Here is a 27771-nt window from a genome sequence, read left to right on the forward strand (position 1 = left end):
TATTATCCACCAATCAAATACTATGCATTAGAAATTGTTCGATAGAGGGCGATCCTTGGTGTAGATATTGTAAAATGGCTGATGTTGTTGAAACTCTTCAACATGTTTTATTGGTATGCCCTGGTTTAAAGGCTCAGAGGATTAAGTATTTCTCAAAATGTGTAGTTTCGGTACACGAAGTACAAAGAGACTTCATATGGCATAGAATGCTGCACGATAATTGTTTAAGCTTAAAAATCGCTGTGACAACCTTTTTGAGAAACGTCTGTGACTTAAGTTAATAAGGGTAAATGATTTTAATGATTTTTGATTTACACAGATATGGATTTGAGGATATTGTTTTATCTGTGTTTTTTTCTTCTTTTCTCTTTTTCTTGCTTAGTTAATGTAATGAAGTGTACATTTAGACAGATAAATTCAGACGGATGTATATCTTTTGATACAAAAGGATTAACTTGGATTTTAAGTTTGGAATTTTATTGTATCTAATGTTTGACAAAATCTTGTCAAATTGTGTAATGTTCTTTTTTACGATATTGTAAAGGTTTGTAAATAAACCAAAACAATAAATAAAAAAAATAAAGAAATAAAAATTATGATTATGCTCCAGGACAGTATTGCAATTTCCATTTCCTGTGAAATCTCTAGATAATATCAATCATGAAATCACAGAAACCTTCAACCGGGAGCTTCCCTTGCTTCTCTCTTAACTGTTCCTCTTTCACAAGACAACTGAAACAGTGACTGCCTACCAAAACAGCCTCATTACGAGGTGGGCGGTAAGGGATACCGGGCACCGGTAAGGAGACCGGTGCCGGTAATCCTTTACCGCCCTATTCCAAGGTCCCTTGTTGGGGACCGTAAGGAATGTGTGGTCTGACCACACCTCCCTTACGGGTCCCGCTAAGGGACCAGGGCGCTAATAACGGGCTTGCAAGTAGCAAGCCCGTTATTAGCACCCTCCCCATTCCCGTTGAGGCCTATGGGGGCTCAAATGGGAATGGGGAATGGTTTGTTCAATGGGGACTTACCGGTCCCTCCAGGGTCGGACTACACCGGTAAATCCCCATTGAATAAGACTGGACTCGGTCACGGTATGGGAGCCACCATGGCTACCGCCCATCTCGTAATGAGGCCCAGAGTCTGACACAGAATAGCTCTCTTTATCACAGGGCCACACATATAGGGAATAGTGCCTCACTGGGGACTGCTGGCCATCTCCTCCTTCCCGCTCTCGCAGAATGCATATCATGTCATTGCCCACGTATGCACATTGGGAGTGAACGTCAAGGTCCACCACCCCCCCCCATTTTCAAGAAACAATCTGAACTCTATCCCAGCCACTATAGTGTACCCAAAATTCTGTTTATTCACCCACACAAAATAGACCCTCGGTACAGAGGCCCACTGCAAAATCTCCAGACGTCCTTTTAGGCCAGTCCAATGCTCCTTGGGGATTGCCCCCCACTTTATAGTCTTTGGGTGTGAGCCTTTTTGTGCCTGGAAACAACTGGCTACTGACTTTGCCTGCCTGTACTACCTGCGGCCTGGGAGACCCTGCTTCTGCTGCCTTCTTAGAGGCATTTTGCCATCTTGGATTTTCATAGTATGTGCATGCAGGTGAAGGCTGACATGAAGGAATCCAGCGCTCTGTGACTTTTCCTGTCCCCCCGCCCCCCTTCGCAAATACTTGGCAATAAATGAGTGAGTAGTACGCTCAGAAGACCACAAATGAGTGCTCTAACTCCTGCTCACTATTTGCTCAACCATGGTGCTCCACAAACAATGCCGCAGTCTGACTAAGCATAGGCTACCCAGTCCATTTTTGGATTTGCTCGACTCAAGGAAAGTGATATGATAAACTGACCCTTCTGGGGTGAGTTGGTCTTTTAAAAGGATATTGCCCTCAGTTAGCCTTTGGTGAGAAGCCCCTGCCACACAGTCAGTGTGTGGTGAGGTGGAATAGAAGATCCTCCTCCTACCACCCTCAGGCCATTCCTGCCTTAGCCAGTTGCAGCACCTGGCCCCCTGGTCGCCCCACTCTTCACCTTAAGAGACAGGCAGGAGAATTTGCTGCATTATAAGACAAACCACATGTATTGGTGTCCGCCTGCATTTAGGGAACACTGATAGATGTTCAAAGAAGGAAACCACCTCTTGATCAGACAGACGTATGTCTCTACTTCTTTGGGATTCTCTTCACCATACATTCACTTCGTCACATTTACCTGTTCATACCCTTACTTCTTCTGTATTTCACTTTTCCAAAATGGTGTGCCTCTAATGATCTCTGCCTGAATGGCAGTTAGACTGACATCCTCCACGTTGGATCCCTGCTCCTGCGTTCCCTCTTTCACTCTGGCTGCCCTCCTTGGGCCCTCTAACTGTGCCTTCCTGTGAGGCAAAAAGCCTTGGTGTCATCTTCGACTCCACCCTCTCCTTCTCTCCTCACATCATGGAGGTCTCTAAGAAGTCCTACTACCAGGTGCACCTCTTCAGAGGTATTCTTCCTTTTCTCATTTTCCCCCAGAAGCTCAGAGTCGCCAGAGCCCTGGTTCTCTCTAGGCTGAACTACTGCAGCAGCCTCTTTCTAAATCTGCCTGCCTCTACTCTTCGCCCTCTGCAACTAATCCAAAACAGGACTGCAAGACGTGTCATTGGCCTCAAGTCCAGGGATCGTATATCTTCAGCCCTGAAATCTCTCCACTGGCTCCCGGTGGCTGCAAGGATCAAGTTCAAGACCCTCTGCATTGTCCACAAGGCTTTCTGGAGCCCGGGACCGCTCTACCTCCAACTTTCTCTTTCAAAACATCTTCCTTCTCGAGCTCTCCGCTCATCCACCTCCAACTCACTGAGGGTCAGGCGCTTCTCCAGGCTGAGAGTGGGGGTCGATCTCACTCCTCAGCTGGTGCCTCCCTCTGGAACAGCCTCCCTGCCTCTCTCCAACTTGAGCAGGAGCACCTCAGGTTCCTGATAGCAACTCAAGACCTTCCTTTTCACTTCTGCTATTGCTCTCTCTCTCCCTTGCTGATGTTCTTGTCTGCTGCACTAACTGGTTACCTGGCCTCCCTCTGAACCTTATGGGGAAGAGGCTCCTTTCACGACCAGAAGAAGTACATTATTGAAGAAGTGAATGTCTGACCAAGTCAATGTAGAAGAAGCAAGTGTTGAAGAGGTTTTTTCTGCAAGGTAAATGGGGAATACCCATCAGACCTTATGTCAAAATGAGGATCAGGCTATCGCCCACTATATTACCATCCATCTGCCCTCCAGCAAGTCTTTGTGGTTAATGTGTCTTTCCTGTAGATCGGAATTACCACACATCTTTTTCTAAAGCTAAAATAAATATGCATGGCCATTTCCAACTTTTATTTCGTTTAAACTGCTCATAAAACATACATGGGTTTACAGAAGTCCACAATTCACTTTTACTTTTCTGGGGTAGGACCGTAGATTGCTTTTCCTTGCCAGAATGATGCATGTGGCAAGGTGGATATGGTACTATGGTTACAAGTCTTTATCACTTTGTAAATGTAGTTATTGAAAGCAATCTGGTCATCAAAGTTCTGTCCCAAATTTGTGATCTTCAGTGACTGGTATTGAGGGCGGGTGGCAGTCAGAGTTTGTGGGAGTTTTATATAGTTTGAGGAATTTGAACGTTACAGCTGTTATTTCGAGCCTGCTTGGGAATTCTATGCATTCTGTTAATGGATCAACAGGTATGTATGTGTTTCGCCACTGTAAACCAGCACTTGTGAACCATTTGTTGTTTTCATTGCTGGAAGACTTTGCTTTCCCAGAAGTTTGTTAGGGCAGAATTCAATTTTGGGATTCCTTTTTCCTAACTTTGGGCATCCCGTAGACCTTTTGCTGTCATCCATGGTTTTTCAATTTTTTATGTGACTAGAAGATCCACTCAAGACCATCTACCACTGCTACCCTTTTTCTGACTGTTGCCTTTAGTAGCCTATATGGATATCAGTATGGGGTGCTTTTTAAGAAAGGCATTTTGGTTGTAGGGTAAACCTATCACCCGTAAAGTGTGTTGTGGGGTAGGATGGTCACTGTTGTAATTTATCTTTGGCTACACTGAGGTTGTAGACAATTTTGTCAATTAGTAGAACAGTGCATCTATATTGTGCTGTCTCTCACCTCCTCCTCATTCCGCCATGAGTTTGTGCCTCCGCCCCTCTGAGGTGTACCCCTGTGTGACTTACAGTCCTCCACTTTTTTCTCCTCACTACTGTTCTTCCACCTCTCTGCTAATGCACACTCTCGCTCCTCCCCCTAACAATATTCTGCTCCTTCTAAGCACTTAACTGTACCACCTTGTCCTATAGTCTTATGATGTTCTTCCCCTCTCTGTCTTAACTGAACCCAGGTGAGCGGCCTAGGTGTGGGGAACTTGGGATTTGCAGTTCTATGGACCTAGGATAGTCTCTAGTGTCTTCTGGACTGAAGTTTTATTTAAGAACTGCATCTACCCACCATCTAAAAGTCTCTCCTCGGGCCATTCTCCTTCCCAATTCTTGCCTGGTGCGGAATTTAGTTTGGCTACCGCTAGGTTGACATGGTGACCAGGATGATTAATCTGTGGACCAAGCCTATAAGAAGCCCATTTGCCATCCTGGGTGAACCTATGTGTTGTTATTACGCCTGACATCCCCGCCCCCTGTGCTCTATCTATGCCGTTGGGGCTGACAGTGCTCACCTTTCCAACTACTCTCCCAGGGAAAACTTGATTGCTTGAGTTACAACAGGGAAGCCATTTTATGTGACACCATTATATGCGTGAGAAGCACATCAATTACCAGTGCACGTGGTCTGGGCTTTTCCGTAAAGGCACAGTGGATCTCTCTTTCAACCCTGCATTATTCTGACTGTCCCTTAAAGGGACCGTTGAACTCATAAGGCCCGTGCTCAAAGTCTTTGGGATAGTAGGGCTGAACAGGGAATTTTCCCTACGCAGGCCTGGGCCCTACATCACTCAACCAGTGATGGTAGCCAGCCCCCATGATCACCCCCACCATCCATCCCCAGCGCAAAGCAGGAGGAGTTCTTCTTTTGCTTTTACATTCCTCTTTGATGGTTGGGTTGCCTATCTTTGCTGTACTCTTCTTCACTAGCAGTGGCTGTACCCCTGGTAACATCCCTATGGCCCAAGCGCCTAATGTTTGTGGTCTCGCATTACTTTCCTGGACTGAAAATGTGAGTGGTAGCTAACTGCTCTTCCTCGGCTATGTTGTGGGTTGTCCTGGGTAATCTCCAGCCACTGTCTTCTCAGTGGGGCCATTTTCCTGTTGACTGGCTGTACCCTCTCACTGCTGTTAGTGTTGTCTTGTACTTCCCCTCATAGGTCATCTCCTGAGGTCTCTTCTTTCATCTATGCCATGGCTGGGTTGCAAGCTTGAGTTACACCAACTGGAGCGCCCGCTTCTGCTAGCTGTACCTACACCCAACACCCAAACTCACCGGTCATCCATCATTCCTGGACTGAATATGCAGCAGCCAGAATTTTGATTACTTGTCTCTAGGTCCTTAGACGGTGATGGTCCTATTTCCATGGACCCCTTGGTCTGGGAGCAGAGAAGTTTTGCAGTCCACCTTTCTAACATTGGACACCTTCCTTAACTATAGTGGGCCATGCCCATGAGCTGGCTCTACCACCAGCTCTTCCTGGCCTGCTGGTTCTCAAACCTTGGGCTGGAAATATTTGAGGGGGCCATCATGCTCCCCATCTGGCTGCTTGCCCCTCTTGCTGTACCTGTGGTTTAAAAGAAGAGCTTGCCTAACTTTTCCCCATAACCATAGCAGGCCTATTGGAGTTGTCTCGTTGCTCCCTGTAAGAGAAATGTAGAATAGTACCAGTGTTGTGTTACACATTTTAGTATAATCAATCCCTGTACTTCATTCTTTCACATAGGAAACAATGCTGTTACAGTAACTAATTGTATTTACAGGTCTGCAACTTATTTTGTGGGGTGAACTGGAACGATTCAGGCTTATTACTGTAATTCTAGTTTTATCTACTGTTTGTTGGCCTTATAGGATGGTTTCCTATATGTTTTAACCTCTTCCTCGCCTTTCTATGAACCCTACAGGCTCAGTGGTTAGGCTACGCGTCTACATTGTGTTTTCTGAAGGTGGAATCAGCGTTGATCCAATTAAAGTATTTTTCTTATAGATTTGCTTTACTGATAAATTTCCAAAAGTACTTATTTTACTGTTTTTAACCAATGCAATGCAATATATCATACTATATTATGAAAGGCCAGATGTATGTTTGTCCGAAGCCGTCCTGCCCTCTTCGGCTGTTATCATCGCTAGAGAGCAAAACAAGAAAGTTACTTTCCAACCATTCAAAAGCCTGATATTGGTTAAAGTTATTTGGCCATACAATAAATGAAGCCGCAGGCAGTTGGGGCTAGGACAAAGAAAATTAATGTGACATACAATGAATATTTAATAAACAAAGTATGATATTTTGTATTATATTTTAGACAAATGAATCGTCCATCGAGTAGAAGTATTAAAAAAACTACATGGAACAAATACAAAATTAATAAGACAAGGTGCTTATTCTCTTGTGTGCAACATAATACAAAATAATGTAAACATATGAAAGAGAAAGGGGGAACACATTTTCCCACATCAATTGCGTACATAAGATCAATTGCATTTTCAATTACTGTCTGGATTACCCCCTACCAGAATGAAGGTATGGAAATGAGAATGAAGACCATCCCCCATTCAACTCCTAATCTAGAGGATAAGGTAGTTATTTGGATGTCCAGATGTTGAAGCCCAGCATCTTATTTGCGTATTCGCGGCCTAATAATGTGTTATTTATATATTCACCTTTATCCAAAGCGCTTTACAGAGCACATATTTACATACAATAGCAGCCAAACCGAAATTGGTACTCATTTATCGACCTCGGAAGGATAAAAGGCTGAGTTGACTTTGCCAGGATACAAAGCTGCGACCTGCAGATCACACTCAGATCACACTCAGATCGCAGCAGCGAATGCTCAATCCGCTGAGCTATCTTACTGCATAATGACATCAGGCACCCTGTCTTTACAAAAGTGCATGATGCTAGAAGTGGATGTTTTGGCGGGTAGGTGAGGATGCAGCTTTCTTCAGGACCCCAGGGAAATTGGAGCACTGTGGATGTGAAGAAGCAGACCATTAGAAGATCATAAAAAACAGGTATCCAACCCATGTGGATAAAAAGGAACCAATGCCCAATTAAAAAATGAAACATGAAACATGCAAGCCCACATAGAGTTACATCACCAACGAGAAAAAACATGCAGAAAGGGATAGCATGTGACTCCAACACCAAACACCTTGTGTACCTAGAGAGGTGGGGGTCACAAGCCAATCCACGACCTCACCCAAACCCACATCACTGGATCACATGCAATATAAGAGTGGTCAGGGGGCCTCCTCTAAGTGCCCAGATGACAAGTAGGTTGCAAAATAACCTACTGTATTTTGTCCAAGAAGATACTGCCAGACGGATTAGATAGGGAGACCTTCCCGTTCAATAGAAATCCAATCAGGATGCGAAAACTATAGGGAGACTAGAGAGAACACAAGACACGTGCTGAGCCAAAGAGACTCGTATAGTGTATCTAGCTTTAGAGACACTCAAGAAGGGTGTCTACATGCCCTGAACGAGGGGAGACCACGGGTGCCGAGGTAATGGTGACTGTAAGAGACTGGTGCAAGAATGTAGGACTTGGAGCACCAGGGGTGGGGCAAGACTTGGCTCTAAAAGAGTGCTCTGAATCAAAGGTACCTGAAAATGATTGGCCGATCAATCATTGCTTCAGTCTGTCCAAACCGTCCTGAATGTCCATATGGTTACAGTGGTATACCTCCGGAACAATGGAGGCAATCTGTAGCCGGGTTAGGGCAGGGCTCCTATAGTGACAAGAAGAAGTAGTGCAAAGCATATAAGGATGGCCCACAGGTAGGTAGGAGTAGAAACCCTATACAAAGACCAATAAGGCAGAAGAGCATGTCTGGGGTTCTTAGTGTGATTTTGTTAAGCAGAGAATTAAGTTGCATTTCAGGTGCTGGACTGTCCTAGTGGGTGGTACAAGACCGATATGCAAATAGATAGTTATCCTCTGTGAAAGGTACAGTAAGCGGCAACCATCGCAGATAACAAGTTATTTGGCTGGGGTTGTTGTCGGTATGGGGGCTCCCACAATTTTGGCTAACTTGTAAACTGCTAATACCTTATTTTTGCAGCCCCTGTCGTAGAAAATAGCCCCATTGTTTGTTTGTTATGGGGGATTTAGCATAAAGGAGGCTCATTTTGAAAGTCCCATGGATGGTAAAAGGAGGAGTTAAGGCTGTGTTATGCCTGTTAAACGCCTTCTTTAACAATCTGTAGGATTTTTATTTAGTTTTGAAGCATAGTGGGGGCACTGAATGGACAAACCGTGTCTATGAAGCTTCCTTGCTCTGCCTCAAGAGGACACATGGTTTCTAGCGCCAGCATGCCTTTTCATGCTGGCATTGAACCAGTGCCTTCCTCTGTAATTCGCATGACTGTACCTGGTAAAAGCAAGGGGATTCCTTTGGAATCCATCATGCATGCCTCCCGCCATCATTAATGGTGTGAGGCAGTTACTTTTCTACTGACGTAGTGGAAGAGCGAGGCATACAGGTGATTTCGTCTGAGTTTTACACTTTGCTTCTACACTACTTGGTGGAAAAGTTGAAAATGGCACAGAGGGGCCCTAATGCACAGAAGTGCAAATGGATGTTGTCCACACCAGTGCAATTACCACATTTCTAAATGGTGCAACTTCAGAGGAAGAAAGTGGGATATTCTCAGGAAAACTTGTAAGTAAAAGCCAGTATTGTTAAGATTTAAAAAACGGAAGAGCGCCCCAGAGAGGATGACAACCTGAGTTTCTGCAACACAACTGTGTGTGAGCAGCAAACAGCAGCAAGATCAACCCTAGATAACATATACAACTTCCCCGGTCTGGAAAAAATGCTGGGAATTCCGGCACCTCAATGCATTATCATTGCTGAATGCATTTTGTGGCCTGAGTGAAGCAGACGCTGGTTTGCTCCACCTGGTGGCCTCATGGCTAGCATATAAAAAAAACAATACTTCTTTTTTGGAGTATGCTAATACAGGATCTGCCAACACAAAAGTGAAGTAGATTGAAGGCATAAAAAGCACGAGAATGTACTCAGAAAAAATTCAAAAAAGATTGAGAATTGAGGATTTAAAATAATCTGGACAGTAAGAGAATAAAGAATTGAGAGAATATAGACATTAAAAGCAAAAGAAGCACGATCATTTAAATCAAGATTCAAATAAGCACTAACTGTTCATTAAATTGAATTGTATGTATCAAGAATAAATCAAACTTAGTAAAAACTCATTGGTGTTTGAAAAAGGTTTTATTCTTAGGTGCCTATAACCCAAAGATTGCAATCTACAATTCACACGTACTGCTGGGCAAACACGGCAGGTCATCTTTAAAGAAGCGACAAGATCAGCGAAAAATGCAAAAACGAGCTCACCTAGATACAGAGTGATTGTTTGCAACCATTGACAGAAATACAAATTGGTACCTTTTCCTTCCGCAGCTCTGATAATGTCAAAGCTCTTCTTTTCTTCAACTTTTCCAGTTCTGATTTTGTTGTCTCGAGTTGCAGTAGAATGATTTCCTGGAAAGAGAATTTAAATATCATCTCCTTGTAAAACGCGTTCTTCTACATAATACAGATCGTTGGGCTCATTAGGAGTTTGGCACATTTTTGCCAGGAATACCATCGGATGTCATTATCACCAGCTGTATTCTGCAAAATCCCCAAAATTGTGAGTGCTGGTATTTCTGGAATAGAGCCAACAGTATTCTAGCTGGGAGGATAGCTCAGGGGCAACACGCTCCCCTTAGGTACAGGGCAATGCCAGTGAAATAGGGGTTTGATCCTAGGTCTAGCACTTAGCAGCTGGTCGAGCCTGGCATTAAGCACAATATATATCACCAATAATACCAATTTGTATTGTTTATCCATTTCCACCATTCAATTGATGGTGGAAGTTGATAATGTACAGCAGTGATACTTAACAATTCAGTGCATTGTTTATGATGCATGAAAGGGTCAATTCTACACGGTTTATGCATGTCCAGGTTATGATAGTGAGTGGGGATCGCAGATGCATTCGGCTTCCCCATTCCCATTGAGCCTTATGAGGCTCAAACGGGAATGGGGAAGAATATTTTCCGGTGCCCAGGAATGGGCAAATACCAGGTCCGGCAAGGCCGCAATGACCCAGTAATTCACACTCCATCAATGGCTTGATGTAAAAACGTGTTTCCCTACATTGAAGCGCTTGCATTCTGTAGAGTGAAGTTTTAAAAACCTTTTGGGCCATTGTACAATTTTTACCTCCAATTCTGCGGTGGAGGTAAACATTGGTGATTTTCTCTTTGGAATGTATAACTCAAAACACCTTATGCAGCAAACCCTTTTAGTACCCTAGCACCATTATCTCTGTGTTATAGTAGGTTACACCCCGAAACCCGTGAGTACAATAAATTAAAATAAACACCAAGAATGGCTTGGCTGGAGTGTGGCCAGGAAGATCATTGAATGTCTAATTGTGTACAGTTCACATACCACAGTAAGATCCTAATTACACTCTGTAAACCTAAGGCATCCACGTGCACTGACTATTGCCTTCTAGGAGGCCACACTCTTCTCTGTGTTCACGCGAGAGGTGGTCTTTCTCTATAGTGCCCAAACAACGCCTGCTGGATGGTCATTGCGAGAACAGAGCATACACTTAAGCTGGATGACCTCATGAAGGGACTGACTAACTTGTATCATGGCAGCACATTGAGGGCTTGCTCGAGTTGGCTGAGAGGCAGCCAGCCATGATAGCCCCAAGGGAAGAAGTGATACCCCGGAAGCATGCATATCAATCTAGGTAGGCGCCGGGGTCAGTATTGGGGCAACATGTGGGCGCTGCACTTACAACCACAGCTATGGTTTATGCTTAAAATCACCCTTTTAAGCACTGTCTAAGCACCAAAGGAAGAGAAATTGAATCCTATTTCGCTCCAACATTACTGGCTGATTTACATTTTTATCAGTCATCTATTTATGTCAAAAAATGTAATGACATACACAGACTCCAAAAAATCCAGAGAGACAATATAGTTTGAGATCTGCAGCTTGATACTATATAAGGTACATCAACATTCAAGGATATTCAGCATTAAGTGTAGGGTGCCCCCTACATTTTTCCTTTGGGCATATCAGTAGCATATGATCTCCCAAAATCCATAAATGCTATAACTGTATAAACACACACAAGGGAATCGACACCACAGAATTGGGCACGCTGCACTAACAGCACCTACGTCGAAGATTATTCCACCCACAAACCTTTCCGGAGGTATACTCATCCGAAAAGATTTTCAAATGAAGACAATAGGTAATGGTTTCTCCAGGATAACAAATGCTGTGGGTACCTGCTTGTATGTAATGAATACCGCAGAAACGAAGCATTCATTAATGCCAAGCTATAGGCAGTAAATAAAATAACATAAGGAGACCAAGGACATGGTGCCATAGGGTTGTAGACTAATTACTTCCTTTGAGACAATAGGGCATCATTGAACCCATTGTTCACATTTCCTTCATATGAATAAATTCGCTGGTTTCATATTGATACAACGTTTTATTGAGTTTCCTCAAATCGTGGTATAAAAAAAGCGCTCCTTGTCCATCCCATATGCCGTACTGTTTCAGATGAAGCAATGTGCAGTGCTTATCATTCCATGAGACACTTCACATGGTGATTGTATGCGTCTTGAGACAATTCCTGACAAGTAAAGAATACTAACGAAGAGTAACTTATCAAGAACTCCAACCCTAGTTTAGGTGTCCACCTGAAAACCACTAGGAATCAGTATTTCCACCTTGCCAACAGATTTCTGGGTATATTGCCTCCGGTCACTATATCGTCTTGCTCTGGGCTCCTTCTCCCACTGCTGAATATGTAAGCAGCTCAGCAGCCAGTTTGAGTGGGTGATAGAACGCAGATGCGGCAGAAGCATAGACCCCTCCTTCGTGGATGTGTGGTGCCGAACACTGCATGCCTGCGAGATTCCGAGTCCATCAGGACAACAATGCTTTGCATCTGAGGGCAGCACTTGACTGCATTTATTCTGTTGGTAAATACTAATGTGCAATAACTCATAAAGGAGTACATTTTCCAAACCACAAGCAGATCTGTGACTCACAGATGTGTGCTGTGAAATGTGCCCAACGTGTACATTCACACAGGGGGGCACTGGGTTTCCTATCAGTTGAAATTCATAAATATACATGTTAAAAAACAGCCCACAAATCTTTTTAGCCTGGTGGAACATTTGAGTGATAAGGAGCTCAGGCAGTTGGAGTTATTTTATTCAAAAAGTAGACACATAGCATAGTTAACAGATCTATGTTATAAAAGCAGTGCTTAAAATGGCGACAACAATTTATGCCGCCTTCAATTATTTTCAGCGTTGCGAGGTATGGACTGAATACCATTTTTACCCTGTATGATGATAAATATTGGTCATTTCACGATTTGAAGGGAACATAATATGCGGAAAAAAAATACTTTAAAATACATTTTTCTGAGGGGAATATCCTATTTGCAGAATTAAGCAGGTTAACTCAAGAGGGAAAGTTAAAGGTGATTGAAAATTGCACAAAAGACACTCAGCTCTACATTCAGATGTCTGAGGTAACCCTCACAAGTAGACATGAAAGATTCAACGTGGTGAAATAAAAGTAGGACTATGGGACACAACTGAAAACTGGGTGCGGATACACAAGTATTAACTATTGAGAGAACAAACAATATTCTCCCATGATGACCTCACCCATGATTTAAAAAAAAAAATGTCATTACCCCTTCCATTGAAAGTGGTAGCTTAGATTTAGGCTTAATGCATTGGTCACGTTGGAGGTAGTGGACACTAGGAGAGACTTGCCCAAGAACCTCAGGTTATGTAGATTAGGCAGAAAATATGCCTGGGGTTGCTTGCTTCCATGCAGAGGGGACCTGGTCTAGCAGTTCGGGCTGGGCTGCTACCATTGGTGGCAGTAGATGAGTGATTTGCATGTGGCTGGATCCCTTTTGCAATGGCGCAGACAAGCTAAAAAACAGTGGTGTGGAAAGTTCCTGAGAGCAATGCCAGTGGTTCAGATTCATTCAAAACCTTCCACCCATCACTTTTTTGGTTGTAGTTTGTCTCCCCATGTGAGAGAGGGTATGCCCAGACTTGGGTCCCTTGCTCGTTGCGCCATAGGGAACCAAGCCGCACCTCATTGAGGAGGGCCCAACAAGGCCAAAACATGTCTGGGGTTGCTTGTGTTTCCGTGTAGAGGGGGCCTGGCCTAGCAGTTTGGGCCTGGCTGCTACCAATGGTGGCAATAGATGACTGATTTGCATATGGCTGGACCCGTTTTACAATGGCGCAGATGGGCTAACAAACAGTGGTGTGGAGCAATGGTTCAGATTTATTCAAAACCGTCCACCCATCACTTTTTTGGTTGTAGATTATGCAGAAAAGACCAAGTTGAATCACTGAAACATTGTGATTGACTGCGTTGCTGTAAGATATCTGAGACATATGAATTTCCTCCGATTTGCCAACACGGGAGACTTATTGGGCCGAGAGCCGTTCTGGCGCTGCTGTATGTCTGGCAAGCAACTGTCTTTGAACCTTGCAATTGGTACCTTTGTGAAAGAGATTTACCATTAATTGGGGCAGGTGTTTCAAGCTTTTAACAGGATGGGCCATTCCATGTCGTCTTTCTTGTCCTTGTATCAACACAATGTGCTAAAGTAAGTTCAATGTCGTATATAAAAGATTTCTATGTCCACAGGGTTATGTGACTACCTTCGACCGTGCCCGTTATATATTTAAGAACACTACTGGACTTCACCCATGCTCACTCTATTGTTTAAAACACTACCAGGCCACTAGCCATGTGATCACCCCCTACCTGGCTGTAACTGTACAAATAATACATATTTTTGTTTAACTTGTTCCCCATAACGCAGATATAATAACTATGTACTACAGATACTCGTGGTTATCGGCAAAAAACAACGAGAAAAGAAAATGCTTCTCTGCACTCCCAGGCACTCACCAAGTACCCCCCCCCTCCTCTGTGCCTGCTCCCCCCACTCCTCTGAGGCCTCCTCACCTCCCCAGCCCAACCAATTACCCCCCAAAGACTTGGTGTTTCCGTGTGGTACACTTTTATTGCTGCTCGTGTTATCTTCTGTTCTGTAGCTGTGGTTATCATGGCGAATAACCATGGCTATGGAAATCGTTTGTGCTCTTAACTTAGTCTCTACACCCCGCCCAGCTCACCGGTCTAACATGGTGTCTTCGCCCACTCCCACCTCTAGTCTGGTGCCATGTTATCATGTTTCCTCTTCCAAATTGCATTTTTCTGCCTTTTTTGTTTTTCGGGTAGCCTCTGGTATAACCACGGTTATCTCTTGCATTGGCAAAAAAAAAAGATGGAAAACTTTTTCATTTCTGAAAAGCTTCTCCGCTGCAAAGCACATTGAGAGATATAACCTATAATTGTGGGCGAAGGGGGCACACACTTCTCCGTCAAATATTTTAAAACGTATTAGACATCGTAACCCCAGACACCACATGGATCTCAGGTCAAAGCTTCCTGTCCAAGTTGTTTCGTACCTTGTCTGCAAGATTCCAGCCAACACCATGGTACGAGTCAAAAGTTATTAGCAAATCATTTCTCAGATTTCCTATGGTACTCAACAAGCAACTTACACTACAACTAGAGTGTAATAGAAACAGGTACAGATTATTGGGCAGGCCATCAGGCTTCTTTTCCTCCTCCATTTGCAAAAAGCATAGGCGTGGCATGGACAGGACTTGCATGACCCATAGTAAGCTGTGCTCACTAAAGTTCTGTTAGTGTTATGGTTCCAGGTAACCAAATTGCAGAATTATGAAGATGCACGAGGATAGGCTGCCTGAAGATAGTTGAAGATCTTTTCTTTAAATGAGAACTGAATGTGCCTGCTTTGGCCCTGTTGTTAAGGTACAAAGTTGTTTTTTGGAATTTTGGAGGTCTTTTTTAGGGTCCCCTCACCGACCTATATTTGGTGGTCAGAGTGACTACTGAAGTCCCCCCACCCATGCAAACCTTTTTCACACATTAAGAGTAAACAGTTGTGCAAGTTCCATGTCTTGTTCGTGGGGCATTTACTGTGCTACATTCAGGACGCCACTCATCCCTTTGCAGTTCCCCCTGCATGCTGTGGGACAACATGAAAGGGGGAAGTGTGTTCTCCCTGACCCAACCCCTGATTTGTTTCTACATTCCCTGGAAGGAGGTGCAATTGCTGCACAATAAAGACATGTGAGCGGCTGTGGGTGTTCAACAAGGTCCCCTGGCCCAGTGATGCTTCTTGAGTGACCCATTTGTCCTTTAGGGTGATTAGATCACCCTACATTGCTTTTAGAGAATAGGTTGGTAGCAGGCATTATTTAGATTTGCCTTCACCTAAGTCATACTCTGGCAGGGTCGGACTGGGGCATAACATTGTGCCGGGCACCAATGAAAAAGTGGCCCGCAGTTGCAAATGGCAATTCATTCCTTTTGTGATAGACTGTTTGAGTACTACTGAAGGAGGAGGTTTTTAATCAAATGTGATGCAAATTGTGCATTTTAAAGAATATTTATTCAGCAGCACTGGTCAAAGCTACAAGCCACATGGTGAAGTAACTAATCAAAGTGACACACATTGGCCAAAAAAGTGTCCCACTTTGACCAAAAAAACTGTCCCACACTAGCATTTTGTGTTTTTGGTTCGGGCATTGCCCTATTGCCCTATAGGCCAGTCCCAGCCTGTTCTGTGGGCTATTTTATTTTAGGACCTTCCTTTTTTCTTGGGAAAGATGAGGCAATCCTAAAATGGATGCTGTACCTATGTGAGCTTTTTGTGAGCTGACTGCCCATCTTTTATTTGAAACCTCTTAGTGATTATTAGTGGGCTGGCTTAGGGCAGTGGCTGTGTGATTGGGTATAGTTAGGAAACACCCTGATCCTACACTAAATGTTGTTTGGATTTTTAGAAGAAAGAGAAACAGTGTGCACGGTCTGTGGAACACTGGCGTCCCATGCACACTCAGGGTTATTGTCCAAAGACAAACGAAAATTCATAGAAATCTATGAATCTTGTATGAGAAAAGCACAGATTTAAGACACAATGGAATATCGACATTTGTTGTACATATGCTTAAGAAAAGGCACATACAGGTATTGTTTTCTCGGTTTTTACTAAAATCTTGTGATGTATGTTGTATAGATACAGATCCACAATATTAGATTCATATTGTAGTGCATAGTATAATTGTGATTCAACTACAAAAGAATTTCCAAAAGGCAGGGATGTGTTCCCCAGAACTATACTATGCATTACCAAATACTGTATTGTACAATATGTTTAGTTTTGCTGATTTAGCGGCACTGGATGGGGATTGTTCAGTGACATGGTACTGTGGTAAATCAGATGAAGGAGCGGGACAAAAAGGTGGCATTTCAACTTAAGAGATTTATTTAACAAAAAAAGGAAAAGGGACCTTTCTCTACCTACAACTAAAGGTTTTTCCATACCTAACTTGGATGTTCATCGTCAAGGTGGTTGTCAAGATCACCAGGAGAATGACTCCCTTCCCCGGTTCAGCTTTAAAGCTTTGGAGCTGTTTTCTGACAATCTTTCGAAATAGCTTCTGATTCAACAAAAGATGAGACCAGGAGAATGACTCCCTTCTCCTGGTCAAACTGTATCAGTCTTAAAGGCTGTTTTTTCAGATAGTCTCCGGTGACAGCCTTCAAGAGTCCTTCTAGTTCCTCCCAGGAACTTTCCTTGGCTTGACCAAATGTCCAACAGTTCTTCCTTTTCAATACGACGCACAGTGCCAGGCTTCTCTGGTCTTCTCCATGATCAATGAAAGGGAGATCACTCTTGAAGTTCCTTGGCTTCTTCCGCTATTCTTAAAAACACTATTGATAAAGAGACCCCTCTTGTAACTGTGGTAGAGTCGGCGGCTATGCGTGTGTTCAACGCCGTTCGGATTAGGCGATTGCTGGGTCTCGGTTGAGATTGGACCGATAGGACCAAGTTGTCGGGGGGTCCATGGAGGATCTAGTGACTCCAGTACACTAGTGTATGTCCTGCTTTCACAAACGTGCAGGTCCCGATAGAGTGCCTTTTTTGCCCTCGGGTGTATGCTCGATATATATACCGAGGCCAGTGGAGGATTAATTCCTTTGGTCCTTTTCACGATCCTAAGAATTGCATCTAGGGGATTGAATACTGGCCCATACAAGCTAAGAATAGGGCGGAGCATTGCCTCCTTGTCCGACGTCCTGAAGAAGGTCTCTGACCGAAACACGTGTCAACGTTTTTTCTACAAACAAGACATCTGGTTGAACATCACACCAGCTATATAATGACACCTGATATTATGGACTGGGTCACTGTTGAATATGTTAATGAAAAATAGTGGATGCTCTGCAAAAGACTGAGTGTAGGGTATAACATGGTGTGTTTTTTTAGATTGAAATGTCTGAATGGGTAGTGTATTAGGTTATGAATGAGGGTATGAATTGTTGAATTTTAAGAGTACTTATGAAATCAAATACATTTTTGTAATGAAGTAATTGAAATAAAATGTGATATGTTCTAAATTTTGCCAGAGTCAACCCGTTCTACTGATCCAATATATATTTTTTTGCTGTATAATACCTGAAGGATCAGGGACTATAGTGCAGGTCTACCCCTTTATTTTTCTTTCTCATTATGAGTCAGCCGGTCCGGAAAGAACGGTGGTGGTAAAACCGCCACCACCATTCTTTCCGGACCGGCTGATTAAGAGTCCTGCAGGAGGGAGGTGTCACTCCCGCCAGGTCTGACCAGGCAGGTTTAACACCACCCGCCTGCAGGCAGAAATGGAAACACCGGCTCCGTCATAGACAGAACCAGTGTTTCCATTGTCCCCATCCCCATGGAGTCGGGACTCCATGGGAATGGGGACTTACACAATTCCGCCTCCAGTATTCCCAGGTCACAATGCCCCGGTAATTCCGTGAATCACGGAGCCGGAATTGTAATATGATTCCGGCAGTAACCTGCCGGTTTTTCCTGCTCGGTTACCGCCGGACTTGTAATGAGGCCAAATGTCTCTCTTATGATTATTCTGAGAAGGAAGCTTTCTCTGGATGCCCTCCTCACTCTTGGTAATTTTGGAATTGGTCCTGTGACAAAGGAGATTACTCCTGAGATGTTCTTCCATCTTGATACCTTCTCAGTAATTGCTGTGATGAGGGAGATTATTCCTAAGGCATTCTTCAACTGTAATACCTTCTCAGTAGTTACTGTGAAGGGGAGATTACTCCTGAAGTATTCTTCAGTATTAATGGTTTTAACAATGTTATTGTGACGAGGGTTATTACTCCTGAAGTACTCATCAGTATTGCCCAAACCCCTACCGGGTCTCCCGTAACTCCTGTTACCTTCTTTCTCATGGGGCCATGTCACCGGCTCTTGCTGGGGTGTTGATCTCATGTCTTCTTGCAGAGGGCACTCAACGTCTCGCTCACCACTCCCTGCTGCACCACGTTGGCTCTGCGGCTTACTAGGCATTTCAGTGTCAGTGTAGTTGAAGGTCTGCATAATCCACCTCCCTGAGGTCACGCCACTGTTAGCCTGGTTACAGCTTCTGCCTATGTCGGTTCTCTGCTCCACAACAGGGAGTTCTTCCAATCCTTCCACAACGTCCTCACGCCTGACGACTAGCTTCTTCTGCTCACTTCCTTGATCCCAGGTTTGAACTTCCCGGGGTTGACAGGCTTCACGGCAGTTTCTTATTTCAGCACATCCCTTCTTGCTTTTTATGGTCTGTATTTGGGCCCTCTCCAGCGGAGTGCCAGAGTCTCTCTTTTGTGTCGATGAGACATTCTTCATGCTTCCTTGGGGCCACCTCTTCTCAGTACTGCTGATACTTAAAGAAGGGAGTAGTCTGCATCACTCCTTCAATCTTCCTCTTCTCATTACTTTTGGGATGATCACCTTGTGTGTTCCTCCATGTGTTGGTACTGTCATGTTTTATATAAAGAAAGGGTTGGGCATTACAATAACAGATAGTAGTCTGCTCAGGTTGGTTCTTGGAAGACCTCAACGATTGCATGTTCTCAAAGGTATGGGGGTTAGGGAGTTCCATAAGGGAACGGGAGTCCTTGTCCCCATGAGGATAGTCTCTCCTTGTGAGGCCCTGCATTCCAACACCCCTAGGGAAGGGCTCCGATCTGGGGAGCGAATTGTCACAGTACCCGTTTATGAATGAGTGCCAATGCTTCTGTCCTATTGTATATTTTCTTTGTCCTACTAGCAATTCGTTACTGTTCTGCCTTACATTAATTCTTGTATTGCATTCGCCCAAGTGTCATGAATGAAATTGTTGCTTGCCTTGATTTATGAGGTGTACTTCTCCGATCATTTTAATCTTGTACTTTAATATTTTAACTGCTTTTATGATTTTGTAGTCCAAATACAGCTTATGATGGTGTACCGACACAATATGGGAATTTGCATCCTAATGCAATGGAGGCACATGTGCAGGAAGTAATCTCATAACAGGCTGCCTGTTAACCAACACCTCCTATGCTGTGAAGAGTGACATGGAACGGAAATAGTCGTGGACTTGGTTCACATGATAAATCAAGGAACACAGTGTTTTATAAAGTAACTTGTAGACTCCCAATCCCACAGTGGCAACTCAAATGGCACGTGACAGCATAAAACGTAAATCTGCCCAGATGCAAACAGGCAGTATTTCTTCTTCTACCCACCTTTTCCTGTTCCAATGCCAAAATGTGCCGCTTTTCCTTCTCCTGTGTTTTTTCGAATTGGGACTGCAATTCTTCCAGGTCTGTAACTAACTTGCTGTTTTTGCTCTTCATTTTTTGGGCATCCGCTTTCCCATTCTCTTGGATTTTAACCAGCTGTGCTTTGAAATCCTCAATTTCAGTTAGCAGACTATCCTGGGAGAACAAAAGGACAAAAGGGCAATGGGTTCACTTTCCATGTGTCTGTGAGTCACGGCCGTACTAAAGAATTCAGATATCACCATTCACTGTTCAAATATATTTTGATACAGTTAGGAGAGAAGTATATTGTCAAAAATATCTACTCACCCTATGAAGTTAAATATAATTTTTACCATCTTTTTATTCAAATTTCCTTCCCCTGATGCAGCTAAATCATACTAACCACGCTATTATCATTTTTAAACTATATTTTTTTAAAAGTTTAGTCAAGCGCAAAACGACAGTCTGTTGAATTATACCTTCATGTGCAGTAGTTGCCTTGTAAACATTGGACATTAGTCAAGAGATTTCCCCAGGAGTCACCCATGGCCACATACACACATCATCATTGGAGTAGAGGTCCCAGTGCCACAAGATTCATTCAGCCAAACAAGTTCACAGCCTGGAGCCATTGAGAGTATAATAGCCAGACAAATTGAACATTACAGGCTTCCATACATGTGGAGTCATTTGACAGTGTCCCCTGCTCCAGGGCAAGAGCTACAAGAGCGTGTGAGGTCCTCATCATGAGGGACGAAGGGTCTGTCCTTTGCCTCATTGAAACAATAATCATTTTGGCAGTTGAGGGTAATAAAGACACAATTCTCTGGTCTACACTTTCCATACCCTCAGGTTTCTGATCTTTGAGCCCCAAAATGACAATCTCAGGACCTGAAGTTGGCAGGAAGCTCTTTAAATCTTTAAAAGCACTGAGCACTTTGTTCCAAAACCCCAAGACCACCATATGTGCAGCACCTCTGATTTATGCTGGAGACAATGGAAAGATATTATGGATCATTTTGTGAGACATAACTGGGACCAAATAACAGTTTTAAAATCATTCTGCACTAAGCTTCCCTGTGCTGCATAGAAATGTTACATTTTATAGCATCTTGCCACAACTGTTGCCAACAAAGGTCAACAGTCAATTTACTGAAACTGGTTTCCCATGTTATCAGAAGCCGCCAGCATGTCTCCTGTTCCTAACCTTTGAGGAGCTTGTACAGCATGGCAATCTGATGTGTAGATCCTCTATGGGAGCCGAGTAGTTTCTCTACTGTATGAATGGTCTGCATGTGGCTTTCCTCCTCTCATGTTGTAGGCTCCAATGCCTAATTTAAAAGCTACAGTAGTCTATTGTGTCCACCTACCTCAACAGTTATCTTACATTATTGGAAGGATTAAATGTCCCCCTGTATAAAAATATAACCTACTGACACCCATCCATCTTGCCTCCATTTAGCGAAATGACTGCCCATAAGGCGGGAGCAAAGTTCAGGTGTAATGCCGTGGCATTTCCCATGATGGAAACGAAGTAGGCTTCTTTTTAGAGGTCACCTGATCCCTGGATTTCAGCATTGCATTGTGTTTATAACTTTGGAAGCATATACATACTTGGGAGCTCCACTCTTATGCAGCCGTATTATATCTTCTAATGGTTGGCCTTCAATGGCATGATCCATGTGTTTGGTAAGGAAGTCCCTTTTGCTGACCAGGAAGAGCCCCTTAACATTTCATTTGGCTCTTTAGGAGTCCCAACCTTTTTTTCTCCCCAGTAAGAATTTGGCCAAAGCCTCAATGGAGACTGCATTTCTATGTTTAATGTGCTTCCTTTGTAGCCCATATAGCTGCATGTACAGGTGTACTTCATAAGTGCTCCATAGTGTCCCTGGGATGTGTGGTAGCTGTTTACAGCACCAAATTGTTTCCTTGTTTTTTTTTAAAGAGATGTACGTAGGCCATTGGCTTTGTTGCCCTTCCAGTATATTCCTTCAGGTGGGAATTGCCATTTGTGAGCTCTTGATGAATTGGAACTGGTTCTAAATGCGTGACGGTCTGCCAGACACACCACTTCACATGCATGTCTGTGGTAATGCCTGTGAAAACAGGAATTATTCTGACATCCAATGGTTGAGAGGCCATCAAACGCTTGAGATGTGATTACTGCATGTGTGTATCTTACCTGAGCCAATAGCTGGTGAACCACCTGGACAACTCCTCTCCTCCTAAAACTGAAGAAACCAAAGTAGGATCCGGCTGGAAGTTCTGTTGCCTGGACGCCTAAGCACTACTACTCGACTACCAGAGGGAATCATCTTGAGCAATCCCTTTGCTTGGCCCGGTGAGCACAGTCTGATCCTCCATCTCTGCAGCTGGTCTAAGCCGGCTGATGCTGCACGCCATGTGCACACCGTTTCAGAAGTCGTATGACCGTTTTGCTGCTGGCACCGTTGTTTCTGCTATTGAAAATGTCTGCTTCATCCCTGACTCAGCTGCTGTCCTTTCTTCCAGGGAACCTACACTATCCCATCCCATAGCGCAAAGCCCTGACTGGAGCATCTGCCTTCTGTATACTCTACTGTGCTCATGCTACTGACTCTACAGTTTTGAAGATTGCCTTTTGGGGGTTTACCTACCTTGTATGCACCACTGTTGCCATTTTTCCATTGGCAGCAGCTCTGGATGCTGGCTCTGTAGTCCGGTGTCATTACTCCGACCAGTGCTGACCCTATGCTGGAAATCCTCTATGTACCCTCAGTTCCAAGACTTCTGCAACTCACTCAGGCTGTCTTTTCTCCATGTTAGGCTTCCGCTGACACCTAATCCATTGCCCTTTCTTCTGTGACTAGGAGCACTGCCTGCAGACTTGGTTGACGGTATCAGAATGTAACATAGTCTGCCTCTGCCGTGTGCAAACTTCCTTCCATGGAATAGTCATAATCCAGTCTTCATCTGGATTTACACTGGTGGGATTCTTCATGGAATTCATCCAGATGACTCCTATATGGTTAAAGTACTGCAATATTGTATTTATTTGATAAGAATTGGGAGATAAGATGTATGTCCAATTGTAAAACTGTGAATGTGATTTATTGTGTAGAGTGCCCATGCGGCCTAAGATATGTTGGACAAACAATGGGAGCAGTCCATATGCGGATCAACGAGCATAGATCAACGATTCGCTGTAAGAACTTGACAGCACCTTTAGTTGCCCACTTTATAGAATATCAGCACACAGCAGAAGGTTTCAAGTGGTGGGTCTTGGACCTAGTAAAGAGTACATCTAATCCACAGAGAGTGTTAGTAAATAAAGAAGCTCGTTGGATACATCACCTTAATTCCTGTGTGAAGGACTAACTGAAGGAAGTACTATGTTTGGATGAACTTGGAGAAGTCAAGATTTATACCTACGAGAGAAACTGTGGAAAGGTCATCCATTTAAGACTCACTGTAAGAATTTGAGCCTTATACGGTTAATAGGATGACATAGTCCTTTAGATTATATGCATACCGTTTACTTCTATAACATACCTGGGTGCATTTAATTAAAATATGGGAAACATCTGTGTTGGGCGTGAGCACCAATACCTCCTCTAGGCCAGTTTACGACATTGGAGAATAACAGCAAGAGGGCACCCATTTTAGTGTTACCAATGTACAGCACTTTCAGGTCCAATCGTATGTTATTGTCTTTGCAACATAAAACTTGCATCTAAAAATATCAATCATTGTTAAAATATGCATGCAGTCTCAGATGAGAATGCAGAGGATTTAGTTATAAACAGGGGAGACTTCTTGTGCTGTGTGTGAGAATGTACCACAATAGCAATGCTGTTAATTCATTAATTGGTTTTCCACCACAAGGCTTCCAAGCCAAGATGGCACCCATGTTATTAATATTAAAACACATGGGGCTTGTAGATCGAAATGTGTGTTCTCGCAAGATTTTATAATACAACAACTGTGTCTACAAGCACAGACAACTGTGCAAACTTATACGGGACTTAGGAACAGAATGCCCAGGCGACTGCAGGCCAGTATGCTTCAAGCAGAGACATGCCAATAGGATTGATTTAGATATGCTTCGTTCCTTCTGACACAGCTATTTTCTGTACACTTTCCAGATGCCCGTTGACAAATTATTACTTGCTGTTGGCTGTATATAGAGGAAGGCAACCAACATAAGGACCCCCTCCAAACCTTTGAGGCTAAATTGTCCCACACTGCCCCTGACCAGTGATAAGCCACAGGGTAAGACATTTTAATTACATCTTTACATGGGCCGGTCAAGTGGCACAGCGAGTAGAGCGCTCGCTTTGACATCCGGGCAGAGCCTGCTAACAATCCCGGCAGGGCCAAACTCAGCCCTTCATCCTTCCGAGGTCGATAAATGAGCACCACACACCATGGGTAACAATAAGCAGCGCTCAGATACCTGAGGGTTCGTAGCGCTATATAAATTCCAAATTATTATTATTATCTTCTGATTAATCACTGTAGCGTAACTCACTACCTGTCTTATTGATTTTCTGAGCCAATCTCGAACACATCTGAAATGCATTATTCCCTCCCTTTATTAGATACGTATACAGACTGTAGATGTCGATTCAAGTGACACCGCGGAATAACTAACAGTGAGACTAGTCCACCCATCGCCTAAGATTGCAGGCCAATACAGATGGCAACAAAGGTAATTGCTTAAAAGCATTAGAAGCATTGTTATTAAACTGCTGTTAGTAAATCAAGGTCACAGTGGTAATGCTGTCTAAACGTTTTTTCTTCTTTCCGAAACAGCGCTGCTCTATGGTCATTGCTCCGCAGTAAACTGCCTCTTGACATTTCTTACAAGGGGAGCAGTACATGAGCCTCCTGTGCCTCCCAGTGGGAACTCTATCCTTCACCGGAGAGGGTACGTTTGTATATGCTCTCTTACATACCACCCAGATATCTTAACACTACACATGGGTTTGGTGATGAGTTTATCTTCCTATTTTTACTTCTGGTGCAAGGATTAGTATGGTGCTATCATCCGTACTCTCTTTTGTTTTAACAAAACACATTTCAGTTGTTTTTAAATCCCCATGTGGTGGAGATAATCTCGATTTTGGCTAAATGCCTGAACCACCTTAGGTGTTTTGTGGATTACCCCTCACAATGGTTTTGTCAATTGCTCCTCAGGGGTCGGTAATACAGTCATGTTTGGTCCTGAAGAAGGCAGAATAACGTGGAGAACACCGCCGAAACATATTAGATACGTGTGTTCTCTGCAGGCACACAAGTACTGCTCTCTACGTAGACCCCTGAACCTGAAAGTTGACCCTTGTGGCAGGTTTTGTAACAATAGTGAGTTGTTAATAGCTGTAGAGGATCTCCCATATCTAGCAGGCTTTTTAGAGAATTAGGTGCTTTTTATATATCTCTTTTCTCAATTCTATTTAATTTCATAATAATAATAATTTAGCATTTATATAGTGCTACGAACCCTCAGGCATCTGAACGCTGCTTATTATTACCCACAGTGTGGGGTACACATTTATCAACCTCAGAAGGATGAAAGGCTGAGTTTGGCCCTGCCGGGATTTGCACCTGCACCCGCAGGCTCTGCACAAATGTCAAAGTGAACACTCTACTCGCTGTGCTATCGGACCAGCATATGTAATGTCAATAACAAATAATTGAAGTGTTATTGTATGTCTGAGTGGATTTTTCCGTGTTATGTAAAATGTATGTTTTTTTTAAATTTTTTTTTTACATATATAGATATGCTTTTCCAAAATAATCACAGAATAAATAATTCTGAATGGGGCAAAGAAATAAAACCAATATGCCGTTGGAAGTGATTAATTTAGTACAAAGATAAAAAAAATATTCTAATTCTATATTGGAATGGTTATAGGCATCTATTTTTGAACATGCCTTGTATACTCTACACCCTACAAATCATAGGAAAGTATTTCCTGCTTAGATTTAATTTCCCGTCGGGAGAGTGGGCAACAGCCTTTTTGTAAAACTTCGTTCTCCAGATAGCAGCCTTCCTGTGTATCCTGGGAGCGAATGAAAACATGTCTGCTCCAGTCGCACCTGGGAAAGACCGATGGACCAATCACAATTTGTCTTTACTGGGCATGATTCTATAATCACCGCCCACATCCGTGGCATGAAATAGAAAAGGGACTAGACTTTGGATGACAGCTGCAATTTTTTTATATGTTTTTTATGGCCGCCGTCACACCTTTTCTATGTTTTACCTTCTTTGTTTACGTCAGGACATGGGCTGGTGCACTCTGCGCTGAGCTAATTACGAGACGGAGGAAAAAAAAGAAACCATCTGCATCCCGGTGAAATCCCGGGGTGGGAATGGCTTTCACCCCCTTCGTTTGGGGCTGACATGGGTGGTAACGGCCCACAGCCCTCGCTGAGGCCCTTGCTTCGTTCGGGCCAACCTTGGCAAGGGTTGCCAGCCCATTACCGGCCATGTCCGCCTCTCGCTCGTGGGTGAATGCCACAGTCTTCACCCGCTCACTGATGTTTTCCAGCTATTTTTGTAGTTCTGAGCAAGTGACTTGCCGTCATTCCATTGCTTGGTTTGTTTTAGGTTTGCTTATTGGTATGGCCTATTGTGACATTTCACTTCAAATGTGATTTCATTATTGTTTCTTTTTTGGCATTGGTCAGTGTTAAGAAGTGTGATAATAACACTTAGTCATACTATAAGAGTAATTTATATAGTATCTGGTTTTATTGGGAGAAGCCCCCATGGAGGCCAACCTTCATCTGTTCAGGCAACTTCGTGTATGGTTCCATCAACATTCTGGAACCATACACGAACATGCCGTCGTGGTTACAGAACTCATTGACATCATAGCATCAGCACGGTGTACTGATGACCATGGTAATAAACATCACAACATCTTCCCTTCTATATTAAACTGAACAAACTAAGTTTAAAAATTTGAAAAATGTTACCACTAACATTTCCTAACTATATATATATATATCATGTTGACTTATTGCCAATTTAAGAAAAGGATACTCTTATAAAGTATTGTATGTCTTTTGATGCTCTTGCTTCTTTGTGTTGCTGTAGTTCTAAGTCACAATTTCTCTTTAATAATATACATAGTCATCATTATAATTCCACGCTCTTTTTCTAACTCTTGAAGATGACTGAACATTCTCTATATTTTTTTTATGTATTTCCTTTTTTGTCACTTTCTCCTGAGCAAATGCTTTGTTCATATATCCCAAGTCATTGAACTTGTCTTTAAACATTTCTCCCTTTGCCAACTGTTCTTCATTAAGTTTCACAACTTCCTCCTCCTTTGCCAAAATAACATCATTACATGACCACTTCTTTCCATCTTCTAGAATTACTGATTTTCCAGAACACTCCATTATTTTCTGAGGATAACGAAATTTTGACTCTCCTTTCATCACTCTTTTGGGTTCTCTTACTCTAACCCAATCTCCTTTTTCAAACTTGCTTTCTTGAACACGTTTCTGTCTGTCGTAATAATTTTTGTATTCTTCTTGTTTTCTTTTTACTCTGTTAACTATTTCTTCCAAATTTATTTCTTTGTTTTTTTTTTGTTATCCACGCAGGTCTGAATCTGTTTGTAGCTATTCTCCCTCTCATCAAAGTGAAAGGTTCTTCTTCCGTCGCTGAATGAGGGGTAACTTTATACGTGTTAAGTGCCTCCTTTAGTGTTTCCTTCCATGGTATGTTGTTGACAATAGCTAATTGAATGATACCTTTTATGAAACGATTCATCCTCTCCACCAATCCGTTCCCCATGGGATGGT

The 27771-nt window shown here is 43.2% G+C and overlaps 1 protein-coding gene across 5 annotated transcripts in view; it reads right to left on the reverse strand.

The window, feature by feature from the left end:
• LOC138467907 (coiled-coil domain-containing protein 102A-like) overlaps window positions 1–27771 on the reverse strand; it is a 458996-nt gene that overhangs the window by 160926 nt on the left and 270299 nt on the right. For 4 of the 5 annotated variants that reach the window (XM_069608227.1, XM_069608224.1, XM_069608225.1 and 1 more), the window contains 2 exons: window positions 19951–20142; window positions 9613–9708 (listed from right to left, as the gene is read on the reverse strand). In XM_069608227.1, coding sequence (XP_069464328.1) covers window positions 9613–9708; window positions 19951–20142 — 288 coding nt within the window. The remainder of the gene's footprint in view (window positions 1–9612; window positions 9709–19950; window positions 20143–27771) is intronic. The other variant, XM_069608226.1, reaches the window with a different exon arrangement.

Source organism: Ambystoma mexicanum, chromosome 4q (assembly GCF_040938575.1).
Source record: "Ambystoma mexicanum isolate Mex_15411 chromosome 4q, UKY_AmexF1_1, whole genome shotgun sequence".
Taxonomy (NCBI): Eukaryota; Metazoa; Chordata; class Amphibia; order Caudata; family Ambystomatidae; genus Ambystoma; species Ambystoma mexicanum.